Below are 18,761 nucleotides of genomic sequence, written 5' to 3'. Positions count from 1 at the left end.
TGTGTGTGTGAGGGAGAGCGCGAGAGTGTGTGTGTGTGTGAGGGAGAACACGGATGTGAGGGACAGCGTATGAGAGAGAGCACGAGAGTGTGTGCGCAAGAGAGGGTCTGTGTGTGCGTGTTTTTGTGTGAGAGAGTGTGTGTGTGTGTGTGAGTGTGTGTGTGAGAGAGAGAGAGAGCGTGAGTGTGTGTGTGTATAGTGTGATGGGGTCACCTGTAGTGCGACATGAGCCTAAGATCCCACTTGAGGCCGTCCTCATTGGACACTGCCAAGCAGACGAGATAGTGGGACTACACCACCTACATGTATACTAAGAACACGAAACTGGAGAAACTTGGCATCACCACCACCAGTTGCCAAGCCTCCCCTGGCACGACAGTTGAAAATGGTACCACAATGGGGAAATCCATTGTCAACTTATCCTTCAACCAGATCGAAGTTCTCAGCCGAGGGCTCCATTTTCTGCCTCACAACCAAAATGGACCCCATCAGTCTCATGGCAGGCACAGAGGAATTCATCAGACAAATGAAACTCCAGGAATTCTTCCAAGATTTCAGCAGCAAGCCCGATAAGACAACCAGCAAACCAGAACAGTCGACAGAGAGATCCATGGTGGAGTGGCCAAAGAAGGAGTCGAATTGGAAACCCCCACCCCTCCAGAGGGCTATTGGCAGGTATGCACAAGCCATCAGAGAACACGTGAATACCAGATTTATCAGCCGCACTCACAAGGTAGTGTAACGCTACCAGGCATATCACAATGCCATCTGTGCTCTCAAGACCAGTCGTAACATTGTCATCAAACCAGCAGACAAAGGAGGAGCCATCAATATACAGAATAGAATAGACTACCGCAAGGAAATACACAGACAATGAACAACCAGGAACACTACAGACAACTACCTGCCAATCTGACCAAAGAAAACCCTCGTGAACTCAACAGACTGATTAAGACTTTTGATCCAGTCCTTCAAAGTACCCTACGCACTCTTATCCCACATACCTCCTGTGTAGGACACTTCTACTGCCTTCCAAAGATACACAAAGCCAACACACCTAGACATCCCATAATATCAGGCAATGGGACCCTGTATGAGAACCTCTCTGGCTATGTTGATGGCATCTTGAAACCCACTGTACAGGGAAACCCAGCTTCTGTCGCAACACTGCAGATTTCTTATAGAAACTCAACACCCATGGAATAGTCGAACCAGGTACAGCCCTCATCACAGTAGACATTTCGACACTCTACACCAGCAACCCCCATGACGACAGCATTGCCGCAACAGCCTCAGTACTCAATACCAACAATTCCAAGACACCATCCTATAACTTATCCGCTTCATCCTCAACCACAACATCTTCACCTTCAACAACTGATTCTTCATCCAAACACAGGGAACAGCCATGGGGACCGGATTTGCTCCCCAATATGCCAACATTTTAATGCACAAGTTCAAACAAGACTTTTCTGCTGCACAGAACCTCCAACCAACACCAGATACATTGACGACATTTTCTTCCTTTGGACTCATGGCAAAGAATCATTGAAACAAGCACATAGCGATATCGACAAGTTTCATCCCACCATCAACTTATCACGGAGGTCTGGCAGCATTTGTGAAGGAGAAAACAGAATTAATGTTTTGGGTCCGGTGACCCTTCCTCAGAACCTTCACAGCATCTCCTTCACAGATGCTGCCAGACCTGCTGAGATTTTCCAGCAACTTTGTTTTTGTTCCTGATTTTCAGCATCCGCAGTTCTTTTGGTTTTTATCAACTTACCGTGGACTACTCTTCAGAATCAGTCTCATTCTTGGACACACGCATCTCCATCAAAGACGGACACCTCAGTACCTCACTCTACTGCAAGCCCATGGATAACCTCATGATGCTGCACTTCTCTAGCTTCCACCCTAAACATGTTAAAGAAGCCATCCCCTATGGATAAGCCCTATGCATACACAGGATCTGCTGTGATAAGGAGGAACGTGACAGACACCTAAAGGTGCTGAAGAATGCCCTCATAGGAACAGGATACGATGCTTAACTCATCAATCGCCAGTTCCGACATGCCTCAGTGAAAAACTGCAACGACCTCGGATGACAGACACGGGATACAACTGATAGAGTATCCTTTGTTGTCCAGTACTTCCCAGGAGCAGAGAAACTACGCTAAGTTCTTCGCAGCCTTCAACACATTATCAATGACAATGAGCACCTCACCAAGATCTTCCCTACACCTCCACTTCTTTCCTTCAAACAACCGCCAAACCTTAAACAGACCATTGTTTGCAGCAAACTACCCAGGCTTCAGGACAACATTGACCACAACACTACACAACCCTGTCATGGCAACCTCTGCAAGACATATCAGATCTTCAACACGGACACTACCATCACACGTGGGAACACCACCCACCATGTACACAGCAGCTACTCGTGTGACTTGGCCAATGTTATCTATTTCATAGGCTGCAAGCAAGGATGCCGTGAGGCGTGGTATATTGGCGAAACCATGCAGACACTACGGCAACGGATGAATGGACACTGCGCGACAATCTCCAGACAGGGATGCTCCCTCCCGGGGGGGAAACACTTCAGCGGTCAAGGACATCCCTGCCCCGGATCTTCGGGTAAACATCCTCCAAGGTGGACTTTGGGATACACAACAATGCAGCGTCGCCAAGCAGAGGCTGATAGCCAAATTCAGTACCTATGAGCACGGCCTGAACTGGGATCTTGGGTTCATGTCGCACTACAGGTGAGCCCACTGCACTGTACACTCTCTCACACACACACTCATACTCACATACACACTCACACTCACATAGACCCTCTCATACACACACACTCTTACACACTCTCTCAAGCGCACGTGCACACTCTCTCTCCCCCCTCTCTCTCTATCACAAACACATACACACACACACACATGAATCTATGGGGTGAATTTGCATTTGAAGATCTGTAATTGCAGATATTTTTGCAGATATTTTGTGCTAAAAGCACACAATTTGTAGACAGTCAGTGTGGCATTTTATAAATTCCTACTTTGGAAATAAAACCAGTCTGATTCCAAGTTAATACACAGCCAGATTCTAAACAAGGCCTCACACCTAAAATGCACTGTCTGACCTGAGGTGACCCCCTCTGGTATACTAATAAAACCTTTAGTTATCTCGGGCAATGACTTGAAAGAAATTCTGGTACTTGCATATTAATCCTTTCTAACTGATTAAAGATTTAACAGCCATCTTGGGTTTGTTCAATACATTTGCATCAGTTCTATGACCCTTTGATCTTTTTCTTATAAATTCTGTGTCTGATGCCACCTCTCACTGACACCTAAGGAAGGAGCGAGACTCTGAAAGCTTGTGCCTTCAAATAAACCTGTTGGACTATAACCTGGTGTCGTGTGATTTTTGACCTTGTCCACCCCAGTCCAACACCAGCACCTCCACATCATCACAAAGTATGTTAGTATTTTGTGATGTAAGGTTGTTTCGTCTATCCCAACTCACTACACCTTGCCTCTCAGATTTACTTCCCTCTTACACTTGTATCCTCACCTCTGGCTTTGATTTCCTCCTAGCTTGCCCTGCCATTTGGCCTTGCTTCCTTCTCCCTGAGTCTTGTCTCCTTCTATCCTTGTTTTGGCCTTGGTTCCTGCCCCCTCTGATTAGCTCAGCCTGCTGCCTTGTCCCAGCTGCTGTTCAGAAATTGTGCTCCATCTACTGTCAGAAGTTGGTCTTTGCAGGAACTTTCCCACGCCCTGCTCTGACTGATGCCTACCGCAGATGGAGCCTGGTTCAATCTGAAAGATACAGTGAGTGTATTTTTTTAAATATTGTACTGGGAGTATACTGTGTTGTTTTTTGTTTTCTTTTGTACTTAGTGATGTATATTAATTTGGGAGTTATTTCTGCTAGGAAGGCACAATATGGTACAATGTTTCAACTTGTACATTGTGCTTTTTTGGTCAAATATCTAAAGAAACCTAACTCCGACTTTAATATTTATTTCTATGGGGCACCTCAAATTCACTTCATGTTGTTTCACTTAAAGTTGCGATATTCAGGAATGAAACCACAATTTTATGTGAGGACTTGCTCTATCTAATGACAGTATCCTAGAATGTAAGATCAGTTATAATATAGAACTGCCATCAGGACTCTCCCAATCCTTACTAAACTACTTCTGCATGGCTATACGTACTTAATTAAACTTTTTCAGTCGAAGTTGTTTTAGGCGATGGTTATCAATTGACTGAGATTGTAGCAATAACCTGAAAACCCATAGAGAAGGTGAAAAGTTAAAGAAGTCTAACCCAAACCCTAACTGGGTGATCTGGAGGCTTTACCTGATTTAATGGCAGAAGGTTTTTGTCCTTCTTTCCTAACAGTAGGCAACCAGTTTCAGAGATGACTTGCTGTTAAGTGGGGAGGCCCATATCTCCAGTCTGCACATGCAGAGCAGAGAGAACAGTAGGAGAGATGAAGGAGCAGCAGGACAGGGAGAAGATTACAGACTTGTGAGAGCATGTAAGGAAGGTGGGGATTGATCAGGTTTTAAGAAAGGAAATGAGATTCCCTGGAGATCTGGGGCAAGTAGTCCTTCTGTTAAGGCACATACCTGATGAATCTAGTCCTTCTCTGCCACTTCTGCCTGAGCCCTGAGAGACACGACTTGCAGATATTAAAAGTAAAATTGTGGTTAAATTTGAGACGCTTGACATCAGTAGAATATTTAAATCATCGTTCAGTTGCTGGAGACCATGTTAGTCCCTCGTACCCGAACTTGCTTCTGTTGCAACTATAAGTGGCCAGAGTTGACTTACCAATTACAACAGGATTTCAAGTCTCACACTGTACGTAATACCATTGGGGTTTGTACGTAATACAATATACACATGATTAGGTAATAATTGTGTTCATCATATAAAATTTCTGTGCTTTGCCAAAAATAAAGATGCTTACATATTCTAAGAATTAGCTGTCTGACTTCTTAGCTCATGATAAGTGAAACAACGGAAATGAAACAAAGAACTACTAATGCTGGAGAACTAAAACAAAGACAGAAGGTACTGTCTGATGAAGGGTCACTGGACTCAAATGTTAACTCTGTCTCTCCACAGATGCTACCACTGCTAAGTTTCTCTAGCAGTTTCTGTCTTTGTATCAGTTGAGACCAGTTAGCCTCTAACTGAGCAAGGTGCAATTATTATATCTTGGGACATTTAAGCTGCATTGTCAAGTAATACATTGTACTTATATGGTGTAATGCTATCCATAGAAAACAGTTTAACTACTGCCCTGCCATGTGCAGGAAGCGCATTAGTAACTGCTATATTTTGCATTTTGTTTAATACTATTACTTGAAGGAAAAACATTTCATCTCACCACTTTATGATTGCAGTACTGCTGGCAACAAACTGCTCTGACAATTATGGTTACTGCGCTCATTTCTGCCGCGAAATTCCAGAGAGAAACAGACGGGAGTGTTCATGTGCAGCTGGCTACAAACTAAGTGAAGATGGAATCTCCTGCAATGCATCAGGTGAGCAGCAGCCAATGTCCATGTAAATTTGAGACAGTTCATTCCTCTTGTTTCTGCTGCTTTTTAGCAAGTGAGAACAGGACTTGATAGTGCTTTATGTTGTCTAGCCTGATGGTGATTGGATAAACCAGTTATCTTCCATATCCATTTTATTAATTCATGGGATATGGGGATCACTGGTTGCTAAGGACATGCAGTGGTACTGGGTTACAGAACAAGTAGCAGAATTCACTAGAATCAACTTATGATGACAATGCCAGGGTATCAGAAGATGAAAATTCCAGATTTCAAAAGTAGTTTAAATTGTCTCACAAAGTTCTTTTGATTGTTAGCACTAATGACCTGCTGTTGTCTGTAAAGCAATGGTCACTGTTCACTTTGCTAATTAATCCAGTGGACCCAAGTCTTTTCTTGATAAAATTCTTTCTTTTAAGCTTTCTTGTTTTTTTTTCAATCATGCAGGAAAAGAGAGGGAGACATGGATGCTTTCAGTTTCCAGGCTCTGGATGTCTCCCCCTCCTGCCTTGGGATTTAGAACTCTGTATACACTGTAGCTTAACCAGTCAGAGGGCTGTCACCAGGAAGAATTTCCTTAACTCAAAAGACTGTTGGTGCTACTCAGTCTCAAATTCTCTCTCTCTCTGCTTCAGAAAGCAACGTTATCTGCCACAGCCAGAATTGTCTGGAACATGATTTTCAGGTTGCAAAAACACCCTGGTATTTGAGCAACATAAGCAATCTGACTCCCATTTCAGTATATTGTCCCAAAAATGAAAAATAAATGATTGCTTACAAACAGCAGTTAGCATGGCAACAGCATGCACTGTGAAAATGATAATCCCCAGAGAAGGAATATCAGCCTATGAATGAATAGATACCAGGGGACAGCCAGAAACTCTGTACAATTAAAGACTGAATGCAATGTATTTGCAGAGACTGATGGAAGTGATACTGACTTGCATTAATGCACAGTACTGTTGATGAATGATAACTTGCTTTGTGACATATATTGAGTAACATGAGTACCTGTAATTGCAAATTATTATGCATGTGTTTTCTCGTGAAAACGTGGATATTTACAATTATAAAGCTGTAAACATGCAATTGTACTTGCTGTACTGGGTGGCATGCCATAGTTATATGACTCAATCTCTACTTTAAGTATCTTTGTAAACAGCTTGTGGCAGCCATTAATTCACCACCAAAAGCATTACATTGTTGTATGTAACATTTTATGTTGCAGATAAATATCCTTGTGGGCTACTGAAAGGAATTCAATCGCTGCAAGACCATGACAATGCGAAAGGGAAAGGGAAAGGGAAAGGTGAAGGCGAAGGCCCAGGCCCTGGTAATGCAAACAGCAGGGGCACGATTAAAGGAGAAAGCGGCCTACTGGGCCCACGAATCATAAAAGGGAGAGTAATGACGAAAGGTGGCAGTCCGTGGCAGGTAAGATCTCATTGTTTTCAAGATCCAGGTGAGCATTAGTCCTCCGCAAATTAAGAGGTGTAGATTAATTTTAAGGCAGATGTTTTTATGGCACTGAGGTGTTCCTGTATATCTGTTACCGTAGTGAGAGAACAGTCTCAGAGCTGTGTGCCTTTCACTCCAACACAAAATCAACATCAGATTTGAAATTTGTGAGGTCCATTCAGAAGTCTAATAACAGCGACAAAGAAGCTGTTCTTGAACCTGTTAGTCCATGTGTTTTAGGCTTTTGTATCTTCTGCCTGATGGAATAGCTTGGAAGGCATTATAATCGGGTGGGAGGGGTCTCTAATGATGTTGGCTGCCTTTCTGAGGCATCGAGAAGTGGAGATGGAAATTCACAATCCAGTGCGCCATATCTGTGTCTGAAAATGATGTAGGTGGGACATGTTCGACAATAAAACTGGCAACATTATCTTCTTACCTTCCAACCTAGAATCAGTCAGTAACAGAGCAAAATTGCATCCCTGAATCAAGCTATTGCACCAATTGAACTCCATGACTTGATCATTGATAATTTTGTTCATTTTTAACAAAAATAAACTAGACCCTGGGAGTGGCAGCTTTTATGGGTTCAGGGGCGTGTGATAGGGACTGTTTTCTTGTGCTTGCAGTGAACTGTTTCACTGGGAATGGATTGGGTTGGGGGTCAGCCTTGTGCTTTTCTTAGTCACTATAGGTAGTGCTTTTCATTTGAATTTCTTGAATGATCCTTACTCATGTTTTGAATTTGTGTTCAATATCCATATGGCCACTGTGTTTGTTGCTGGCAGGTCCTTCTCATGAATGCAAGTGGAAAATTCATCTGTGGTGGTGTGCTGATTCATCAGTTTTGGGTGCTGACTGCTGCTCATTGTGTATTTGAAGGAAATCGATTTCGAGTAAAACTTGGTATGGACAACTGTCATTTATAGCTCAATGCTTCTGCAATTACCTAGGCTCTGCAGTGAAGTACTTCACACTGGTTAAAGCTCAAACTTAATGTTTCTAGCCAGAGTTCTACCAGCTCTCTGTTGTCCAACAGTGTCACATTATCCTTATTTTATGGTTTTCCTTCATAAATACCACCCCTTGGCAACATCTGCCACAGACAAAAGATGAGCTCCCCCAATGCACTGATGACAGCCTCTCTACCTACTCTGTGGACTCTGGGCTGTCCAAATGCTTGTCCAGCCTTCTGATCAGCATTTCCTCTGGTTAAAACATTGGAAAAACAAAAGCCAATATCTTCGGCTCCAGCTGCCAACTCCACACCATTGTCTCTGATTCAAAAATAAAGTTGCTGGAAACCAGGTCTGGCAGCATATGTGAAGGAAAACAAAACAGAGTAAACGTTTTTTTGGGTCTTTTGCCCTTCCACAGAACTGATGGTGGCTGGGAAAATGTCAGTTTATGTGCAGAAAAAAGGGAGGGGGATGGGGTAGGGAGTAAACAATAGGATAGAACCTAGAGAGAGAGAAGAGCAGTTGGACAGACAAAAAGTTGACAACGATCAGGCTGGGAAGGTGAATAGTTGTTAATGGGGACTATTAGTGACTAACAACAGGGGGTGTGTAATGGCAAGCAATGTGGTAACAAGGCCTGGCGTGTGAGGTAGGGGGCTGGGACATGGGAGAGTTTAGGCCCTAAAATTATTGAACTCCATATTGAGTCTGGAGGGCTGTAGGGTCCCCAAGTGGAAAATGAGATGTTGTTCTTCCAGCTTGCGTTGAGCTTCGCTGGAACACTGCAGCAAGCCAGAAACAGAGATGTTGGCCAGGGAACAGGGTAGTGCATTAAAGTGGCAGGCAACAGGTCGTTCAGGGTCTTTTTTGCAAGTAGAAGGTAGATGTTCTGCGAAGTGGTCACCCAGTCTAGGCTTTGTTTCCCCAATGTAGAGGAGACCACATTGTGAGCAGCGAATGCAGTAGACTAGATTCTGGGAAGTGCAGGTGAAGTGTTGCTTCACCTGGAAAGTATGTTTGGGGCCTTGGATACTGGTGAGGGAAGAGGTAAATGGGCAGGTGTTGCACCTTCACCGGTTACAGGGGAGGGTGCCATAGAGCTGTGGGGAAGTGTTGGGGGTGAAGGAAGTGTAACTGAGGGAATGGTCCCTGCAGAAGGCAGACAAGGGAGGGGAGGGGAGTATGTGTCTGGTGGTGGCATCTTGCTGGAGGTGGTGGAAATGGCGTCTGATGATCTTCTGGGTGTGGACGCTGGTGGGATGGTAGGTAAATTGTCTTTGCTTGCCTGCCCTGCCTGGCCAGATCTCAGATTGAAACAGACTGCTTTCAGTCTCAGTGGCCTGTTTGATACTGTGCTGTCTTTCTCCATCATAAAGACTGCCTCTTTCCATCTCTAACATCAGTCCTACTCATGATATCCTCACGAACTTCTTCTACTTCCAGTTTTTGTTAGTGCCAGACCCTAAAAGGTTCCCAAGTTATTTTGGCTCCAAAGTTTGCTTTGTTATGTTCCTGGGTGAGGAGGGATGAATTGGGTCTCCTTTTTTTTTTATTCACTCATCCTCTTGATTGGTGGCAACACAATTAATTTAAAAAGGATCCTAGCCCTTGTGAATGCCTTGCTCCCAGACCAAATCAGTTTATGCTTCAAAGGGAGCTGGTTTAACTAGGATTTCTTAAGATGCCAAAAGAGTAAGTTTATCAATTATTAAACACAAAAGAAAAGCACTTCAGGGTTCTGATCTGCTATCATGACATTTTGAATTCACCCCTCCCACCCTGCATGCTCTCTAAATGTCAGCTCATTTGAAAGCACTGCGGCCTATGGTTCTTTGTGTTCCAAGTCTCACATACTCATCAGTCATGCCCTTGCTGACTTAGTTTTGCTTCAGGCCTCCAAACCCTCCGTCAAATGTTTATCATCTGGTTTATGTCCTTTTATGATCCAACCAGTCCCCATGTCTATGATGTCCTCTAGCCCTGCACCTCCCTCAATATCTTTCATTGCACAGAGGATGACCTTTCTGCCTACCACCACCCCCTCCACCCCGACACCTTTCCCCCACCCCATGATGCTCCTATTTTCAGGTGTCTAGGTCCTGTGCATCACCATTTGCTTATTAAACCCTCTACCTCTCCACTTTTAAAGCCCTCATTAAAACTGACCTTTCAGTCACCTCTCTTAAAAAGTCCTTCTTTGTTTTTGTTTCCAGTTTTGTCAGATCATGTGGTAATTTCTTTGTTAAATTTGGCAATGTAAATGCTTGTTGTTATTGTGCCCCTCATTGGGTAAAGGTGACACGTCCTATTTCCTGGAGTAGCTGTACCTCATTAAATCTATATGTTGACCAGGGACTGCAGTTTTTGTTAGCACAGTGTGAAGCTGGAGGAACACAGCAGGTCAGGCAGCATCAGAGGAGTAGGAAAGTTGACGTTTCGGGTCAGGACCCTTCTTTCTTCTGAAGAAGGATCCTGACCTGAAATGTCAACTTTCCTACTCCTCTGGTGCTGCGTGGCCTACTGTGTTCCTCCAGCTTCACACTGTGTTACCTCTGACTCCAGCATCAGCAGTTCTTACTATCTCCGACTGCATATTTTGTGTTAGGTCTCCATGCTGCAGCACAACCCTGGGATTTCCTGGATCGATTCTACTGAATCTGGACCTCACATCAAAATGGCAATGAATTGGAGCAGGACATGCCCAACCTCCCACTTTATTTTATTCTGAATTTACTTGTGGACTGTCAAAGGAAGGGGGATGCTCTGTGTCAGCGGGTCTGCCCTATCCAGGCTTGATGGTCTGTGTGGATCCCCAAACAAGTAACGAGGCACATAATGATTATTGCAATGATTTGCTGCCACTCCATCTCCCATCCCCATTCTCAACCTGAGGGCACCCTCAGGCCTTGGACCTTTCAGTTTCCCATTCTCCACTCCCAACAATGGTCTTGCTGCCCAGCTTCAGGCACCAGGTTGCTCAAAATAGACTGCACTGCTCCACTCGAGCATTGCACCAACAGGAGGACTGAAGAGAATAGCAGTCCACTGTAGCTGATCTCTTCAGTTCATCTCTCCACATTCTTTAAAGTTTGCATCATATGTATAAACAGGATGGTTACAGAGATGTTCAGCATTTTTGCCTTCATTGCTCAGTCATTTGAGTCTAGGAGTTGGGACGTTATGTTAAGGTTGTACAGGACATTGGTGAGGCCTCTTCTGGAATACTGTGTCCCATTCTGGTTGCCCCGTTATTGGAAGGATATTATCAAGCTGGAGAGGGTTTAGAAGAGATTTACCAGGATGTTGCCGCATATGGAAGGTTTGAGTTATAAGGATAGGCTGGGACATTTTTCGCTGGAGTGTAGGAGATTGAGAGGTGAACTGATAGAAGTTTATGTAGTGAGAAGTATAGATAGAGTTGATAGTAGTTGTCTTTTCCCTAAGATGGGGAATTTCAAGACTGGGGGCATATTTTTAAGGTGAGAGGAAAGATAGTTAAAAAAGACATGAGGCAAATTTTTTACACATGTGGAATGAACTTCCGGATGAAGTGGTGGATGTGGATACAATTACAACGTCTAAAAGACATTTTGACGGATATATGTATAGGAAAGGTCTGGAGGGATTTGGGCCAAGAGAAGGCAGGTGGGACTAGTTTAGTTTGGGATTATGTTCAGCATGGACTGGTTGAACTGAAGGGTCTGTTTCCATGCTATATGACTCAACATTGCTACTGCCCATGAAGGAGGTAGTCACGCTCTCAATATTACTGGCTGCTTGTGTGGCACAAAATATTTAACTTTATGCTCATCTATGTTTCAGGTGAGCATAACCGAACAGTCAATGAACGCACTGAGGATACTATTCTGGTAAACACTGTGTACGTTCATCCCGGTTTCAGTATCACAAATATGGACAGTGACATTGCTCTTCTCCAACTGTCTGAGGTTGCTGTCTTCAGTGATTACATTATACCAGTGTGCTTGCCCACCAAAGAGATGGCAGAGAGAAAGCTACTCATTGCCAACAAGTCCGTGGTGATCACAGGCTGGGGCGCTATGGATGAAAGTGATGATAGTGTCCGCCCTAGTACTCTATTATTCATCAATATCAAATTAACCTCTTACAAGCTGTGCAAGGAGAAGCTCAAAGACAAAGTGACGAACAACATGATCTGTGCAGGAAACCCAGGTTCCAGAAAAGATGCCTGCAAAGGAGACAGCGGTGGACCTATGGTCACTTTATTGAATGGCACGTGGTTTCTGCTAGGACTGGTCAGCTGGGGAGAAGGATGTGGTCGCTTCCAAACATTTGGTGTGTACACCAAAGTGACCAATTACCTAGACTGGATGTATTCAATAATCAATGCTGTAGCAACCTAATTATCTGAAGCAGTATGTGCTCTTTCTAATGAGCTTCCAATGTGCCTAAAATTATATTAAATTAGACAGAATTTCAAGCTCTATGTGTGAGATGCTAAATATGTTATGCTAGTTTAGTGACCGCCTAGCATGCTGCAAAGCAGTGTGACTTATACTCAAATACAGCTTATACATTATGACTTTTGGTAATTGATTGTGATTATCTATAACTCAACCTTACCTTAAGAGACAGGTAGTCATTCCCTGCTTATTCACTTCATCCTGTTACATTCTCAGCTTTATAATTGTGTTCTACTGTCCAGAGCTACAAGTGACGTTTCTGCTGTACGTTCTAAAGTGTATGCGTTTATCACAAATTAACAGTGTGAGTTTTTCATGTGTCTCATCAGATGTGATAATATCATTCCACAGTTCATTGACTATAATATCCAGCTAGTGATTACATGTGACTATGTGATTCAGTCTCTGATTTAATTTTATAATGCTGCTGAGAAGTATCTCGTCATTTTATTAATTTAAAGGTACTATATAAAAGTAGCAATAAATGGTTATGAGCCTCTAACTGTTCAATATTGAATTTTTGGTGTTATCTGTGTCTGTCAGGTATAGGCTTCTATCTGAGACTGTAGGTAGGCCCCAAATAGGGAGAAGGAAGCCAGTATGAAAAATATAGTTTCCTTTACCAAATCACCTGGAGCTGGTGCAAGAAAGGGCTTCACAAAATTTGCAGAAGGGGGCATACTTCAGGAGGCGAATTTTATTTCTAAAATGGTAGACTAAACAAGCTGAAAGCTGAACAGGGGCAGAATCTCTTAAACAGGTGATGAAAAAATATCTAAACAGGGACAGATTGTGCAAAGGTTAAATAAGGGATTGGATAGGTAATAGTTTGACTGGATCAGACATGAAAAGGTTCAACTGGACTTAACTCCCAAAGCCTAAGTGAGTTGGACTGCTTTCTGGAAGAATTTATGAAAATGTCATTCCATCATACAATACCTGACACTGATACTTCGAGTTCTGCAGAATAATAAATCTTTATTCTATATTCTGACCTTGGTGTGTTGGTCTATTTTCTGCTTATCACAAATCACATAGAGATTAAAAGAGCTATGAAAGATGAGTGGATCTCCTGTGATGACTACGTTGCAACGTATAAGGGAATCAGTTGCTCTGAGCCAGGAACTTTGAGAACGGTCATCGGCCACTGAAGATGAGCAAAATAAAATCAACATATTTGTCACTGAGGTAAAGGTCCCTTCCATTTTCTCATCATAAAGTCAATTCATAACTACTTTAAAGTTGCAAAGAGAGACATCACAAGTACTGCTCAAAATGGCAATACTATAAATAGGTAATTCCTCCATTAACCTTGCCTTGGGAACACATTGCTGTAAGTAGCAAAGATTGCATTTATGCACATAATTTGTTTTATGTGCCTAATTTTTCATAGAGTCAAACAGCACGGAAATGGACCCTTTGGTCCAACTCATCCATACCGACCAAGTTTCCCAAACTAAACTAGTCCCATTTGCCTGTATTTGGCCCATTATCTCTCTAAACCTTTCCTATTCATTTACCTGTCCAAATGGCTCTTAAATGTTGTAACTGTGCCTGTATTTACCACTTCGTCTGGCAGTTCATCCCACATACAAACCACCCTCTGTGTGATAAAGTTGCCCCTCAGGTCCCTTTTAAATCTTCATCCTCTCAGCTTAAAATTATGCCCTCTAGTTTTGAACTCCCCCACCATAGGGAAAAGACATTTGCTATTCACCTTATCTATGCCCCTCATGATTTTATAAACCTCTATAAGGTCACCCCTCCGCCTCCTATGCTCCAGTGAAAAATGTCCCAGCCTGTCAAACCTCTGCTTAACTAAAGCCCTCCAGTCCCAGTAACATCCTTGGAAATCTTTTCTGCACCCTTTCCAATTTAATAATATCCTTCTATATAACTATGATCCATGTGTTACAATTACCTGGAGAATTATCCTGCTTCTATCAGAAATCTAAAGCAGTTTCAGCCACTGTGCTGATTGCTGTTAATCACGGAGACTGTTTCAGTTGTTGTTGTTTGCTGTAAATTGTCTACTGTTCACCTCAAACTCTAGCTTACCTCTTAATGTCAGTATGTATTTCATTATTTGCATAATTTTGCAGGAAGGAACATGGTTCAGGCAGAAGGAAAAAGAAAATGAGTTTGCTGCGGTTTTACAATAATTGGGAAATTGTTAGAGTCCATTAGAAAGGATGTAATTGCAGCCCATTTAGAAATGTATAATGTATAATTATAAATGTATAAGCAGTCAGCTTAACAAAGGGAAAACATGCAGGAAAAAATTGCTAAAATTCTTTGAGGAGGTAACAAGCAGCATAGATGAAAAAGAAGTATGGACGGAATATATTGGATTTTCAGAAGGCATTTGAGAAGATAATGTGCATGATGGTACTTAATGAGTCCGTGGTCTTGGACGTAATATACTAGCATAGATAGATGATTATAGAACACAGAGAGTTGAGATAAGGGGGACATTTTCAGGCTGATAACCTGTAACTAATGGAGTGCCACACAGATCAGTGTTGAGGCCATAATTATTTGCAATCTATGTTAATAACTTGGATGAGCAAAGTCAATGTTTTATAGAGATAATAAGGTGTAGAGCTGGATGAACACAGCAGGCCAAGCAGCATCAGATGAGCAGGAAAGCTGACGTTTCGGATCTAGAACCTTCTTCAGAAGAAAATGTTTTATAAGCATGTTTGTAGATGACACAAAAATAAATAGGAAGGCAAGTGGTGAGCCTGTAGAGGAAAATAGGACAGGTTAAATGAGTGGGCAGATGGAATATGATGTGGGAATTGCAAGGTTTGGCAGGAAGGATAGAGGACCTGAATATTATTTAAATGGAGAAAGGCTACAGAACAAAGGGACTTAGGAATCCTTGTCCACGAATCATAAAAAGCTAGCATCTAAATTGAGCAGGCAATAGGAAAGGCAACTTGAATGTTGGTCTTCATTTCAATGAAAATGGAGTATAAAAATAGGAAGATTTTGCTAAAACTATATTAGGTACTAGTCAGAGCACAACTGGAATACTGTGAACAGTTTTGGCCCCCTCATCTAAGGAACATAGACTGATATTGATGGCAGTGCAGAGATGGCTCACTAAGTTGATACCAGGTGTGTAAGGATTGTCATATGAGGAGTGGTTGAGTCGGTTGGGCCTATAATTGTTGAAATTTAGAAGATTTAGAGGTGACCTTACTGAAGCATATAAAATTCTTATGGTCTTGACTCGATAAATGTAGAAAAGTTGTTTCCCCTTGTGGGACACTCTAGCATCACAGGGCAAAATCTCTGCATAAGGGATCACACGTTTAAGACAGAGATGAGGAGGAGTTTCTTCTGGGAGTAGTGAACCTGTGGTATTCTTTCCTGCACAGGACTGTTGAGACTGGGTCACTAAGTACATCATGGTCAAGATAGACAGAATTTTAATCATTAAGGGAATCAAGATTTATTGACAAAGTCAGAAGTCACACAACACCAGATTATAGTCCAATAGGTTTATTTGAAATCACAAGCTTTTGGAGCGCTGCTTCTTTGGTCAGGTGAAGGGACAAAGGGGCAGCGCTCAGAAAGCTTGTGATTTCAAATAAACCTGTTGGCCTATAACTTGGTGTCGTGTGACTTCTGACTTTGTTCACCCCAGTCCAACACCGGCACCTCCACATGAAGGATTATGGGAATATGACAGGAAAGTGAAGTTGAGGATTGTCAGATTAGTGATTATCTCATTCAATCATGGAGCAGGCTTGATGGGCCAAATGGTCCACTTTTGCTTCTACGTCTTATGGTTTTATGGTCTATCAATGCTACTAATTTCTGAGAATACTTGTCACAAAACTAAGAATGGATGGACATGCGTCCGAGCTTTCAGCAGACAAATACATGGAGACAGCTATAGGACCATGGAAGCTGGTCTTGATCTTAGCATTGCGCAATCTCAGTATACTGCAGTGTGCATCATGCTGCATCTATCTTCAAGCTATTGGTGCCATCTAAAATAGTAGCTTTGCCTCATTTAATAGGACTAGATTTATTCCTATATCATGCAATTAAATTTTCAAAGCATCTTCAATATTGAAGACTGATAATCTAAAGTACACATATTTAGTACTTCTGTCATACCCAGTGAGTCCTTTGTAAAATGTGCTCAAACATTTCACAATTGCTTGATGCTATCTTTGATAGTTCTTCACATATTATTCCTTGACATGTACAAAACCAAAGAAACATTTATCTTTTCTCAAGCATTTTTTTAAACTTCTGAGCTTTAATCACCTATTTATTTACAAGAAGTTTTTGTTTTAACTTGTTCTACTTCTCTGTTCCATTTAAAGGTTTACCAATAAAATATTAACATGGAATTATAAATCCTAGTCATAATTTGTTTACACAAATTGGCAATGTGTGATCATTAACACAAATTCTGTGGTTGGTGAGTGTCTTGTGTGGTTAACGCATCGTCTAACATATCTGGTTACTATGAAATTTCAGATTGATTTTACAATGGAATTGTTTTCAGCAAAATATACATTCCAGATGTTCTTTTACCCAGTGACTGGAAGGACAATGTGTATGTATGGTTCAGTTCTCTGGCAAATTTTTAATCTAACCAAACAGTACATAATCTGATAATTAACTTATTCCAAATATTGACTGACTCCATCAAGCATGTGCAAAGCAATAACTTGTTTTGAATGCAAGAACACTATTTCCTGTCCTGAACCCATGTTAACTGATACTGTTCACAGTTTCCTCTTCACAGAAACTTTCTACAGCCCTTTCAAATCTGGCATTATCACTCTCACCTGCAAGCCAAACCTTCATACCTCTGTCCTTGCAATACACCACTTCTATCTTCAATGTCACTTTTCTCCCCTTTTGTATGTTGTTGTCACCCAAATTTTTGACTGCCTTTCCCACAAAGGAGTTTCCTCAGGTTTCACAACTGCTCAGTACTGAAACAGCCACCAACAAGTATTTCTGGGAGACTATGATCATGGTGAACTAAATTCCATGATCTGTCTGGAGTCTTTGAAATGGCTGACCACATGATCTTCCTTCAATAGCTTTCCATTATAGTCCATCCAGATCCAATGCCCAAACCTTGTTTCCCTTCTTATCTATGCAATCAAATCCTGAGAATTTCCTGCAAAACCCCTCTACCTGCTCCTATACCAATACTTCCAGTGTCCCCCTCAAGGTTCTATCCTTAGCCCTCTCCAGTTTCTCATCATCCATCCCGTCCTTTGGTCCCATCATCCAAAACCTCAATAACAAGTCTCTCATATACGTTGTACAGTGCCTAATTTTATCACGTCACACTGTCCCTTGACTCTCCACTGCCTCTGATTTGTCATGTTGTTTGGCTGACATCCAGGAGTGGTTGATGAGAATATTCCTACAATTAATTTGAGGGAAGACCAAAGCCATTGGGCTGAATTTAAAAGAGGCTGTGCAGACCTCGTCCATCAACCATAAGATCAGACGCCATCCCAACGCAGCTGTTTCTGGGATCCCCAATGGTGTTAAATGCCCATGCTGTCTGACAAAGTACCTGTGCTTTTAAAGGTAAGGATTCTGCCATCAAGTGATTCCAGGTTTCCAGACTGCTGGTAGTTCATCAGTCTCCGCAATGCCAGTTGGGACGTTATGTAACAGCTACACAAGACATTGGTAAGGCCATATTTGGAGTACTGCATATTCTGGTTGCCTGACTATAGGAAGGATGCTCTTAAACTGGAGAGAGTGCAAAAAAAAAATTGACAAGGATGTTACCAAGACTGGAAGGTTTGAGTTGTAAGGATAGGCTGGGATGTTTTTTCCCAGGAACGTAGGAGGCCAAGAGGTGATCATATAGAGGTTTATAAAATCATGATGGGCATAGATAAGGTGAACAGCCAAGGTCTTTACACAAGGCTAGGGGAGTCCAAAGCTGGAGGGCATAAGTGTAAGGTGAGAGGAGAAAGATTTGATAAGGATCTGAGGGGCAAGTTTCACACAGAGGATGGCATGTATATGGAACAAGCCGCCAAAGGAAGTGGTCGAGCCAGGTACAATTACAACATTCAAAATAAATTTGGACACATACATGGATAGGAAACAGGCCAAATGCTGGCAAATGGGACTAGTTTAGGAAACCATACTGGTATGGACAAATTGGGCCGAAGGGTCTGCTTCTGTGCTGTATTACGCTATCACATAGAGTCATACAGGTCTACAGCAAGGAAAACAATCCTTCAGCCCATCAAGTATGCACTACTCAAAAAGAAGCACTTAACTATTCTAGTCCCATTTTCCATCACTTGTCCTGTAGCC

The 18,761-nt window shown here is 42.3% G+C and overlaps 1 protein-coding gene and 1 long non-coding RNA gene across 4 annotated transcripts in view; one reads left to right on the top strand and one right to left on the bottom strand.

Annotated features, from left to right (window-relative positions):
* The window catches only part of LOC109929299 (vitamin K-dependent protein C-like), a 29,876-nt gene extending 16,448 nt beyond the window's left edge, over positions 1 to 13,428 (top strand). For all 3 annotated transcript variants that reach the window (XM_048604311.1, XM_048604313.1, XM_048604312.1), the window contains exons 6-9: positions 5,420 to 5,560; positions 6,804 to 7,009; positions 7,822 to 7,939; positions 11,815 to 13,428. In XM_048604311.1, coding sequence (XP_048460268.1) covers positions 5,420 to 5,560; positions 6,804 to 7,009; positions 7,822 to 7,939; positions 11,815 to 12,374 — 1,025 coding nt within the window. In that variant the 3' untranslated portion in view covers positions 12,375 to 13,428. The remainder of the gene's footprint in view (positions 1 to 5,419; positions 5,561 to 6,803; positions 7,010 to 7,821; positions 7,940 to 11,814) is intronic.
* LOC125484680 overlaps positions 1 to 18,761 on the bottom strand; it is a 52,079-nt gene that overhangs the window by 2,103 nt on the left and 31,215 nt on the right. The window lies entirely within an intron of this gene.

The sequence above is a fragment of the Rhincodon typus genome, chromosome 13 (genome assembly GCF_021869965.1).
Source record: "Rhincodon typus isolate 14 chromosome 13, sRhiTyp1.1, whole genome shotgun sequence".
Classification (NCBI taxonomy): Eukaryota; Metazoa; Chordata; class Chondrichthyes; order Orectolobiformes; family Rhincodontidae; genus Rhincodon; species Rhincodon typus.
This window is presented reverse-complemented; position numbering and strand designations above follow the sequence as displayed.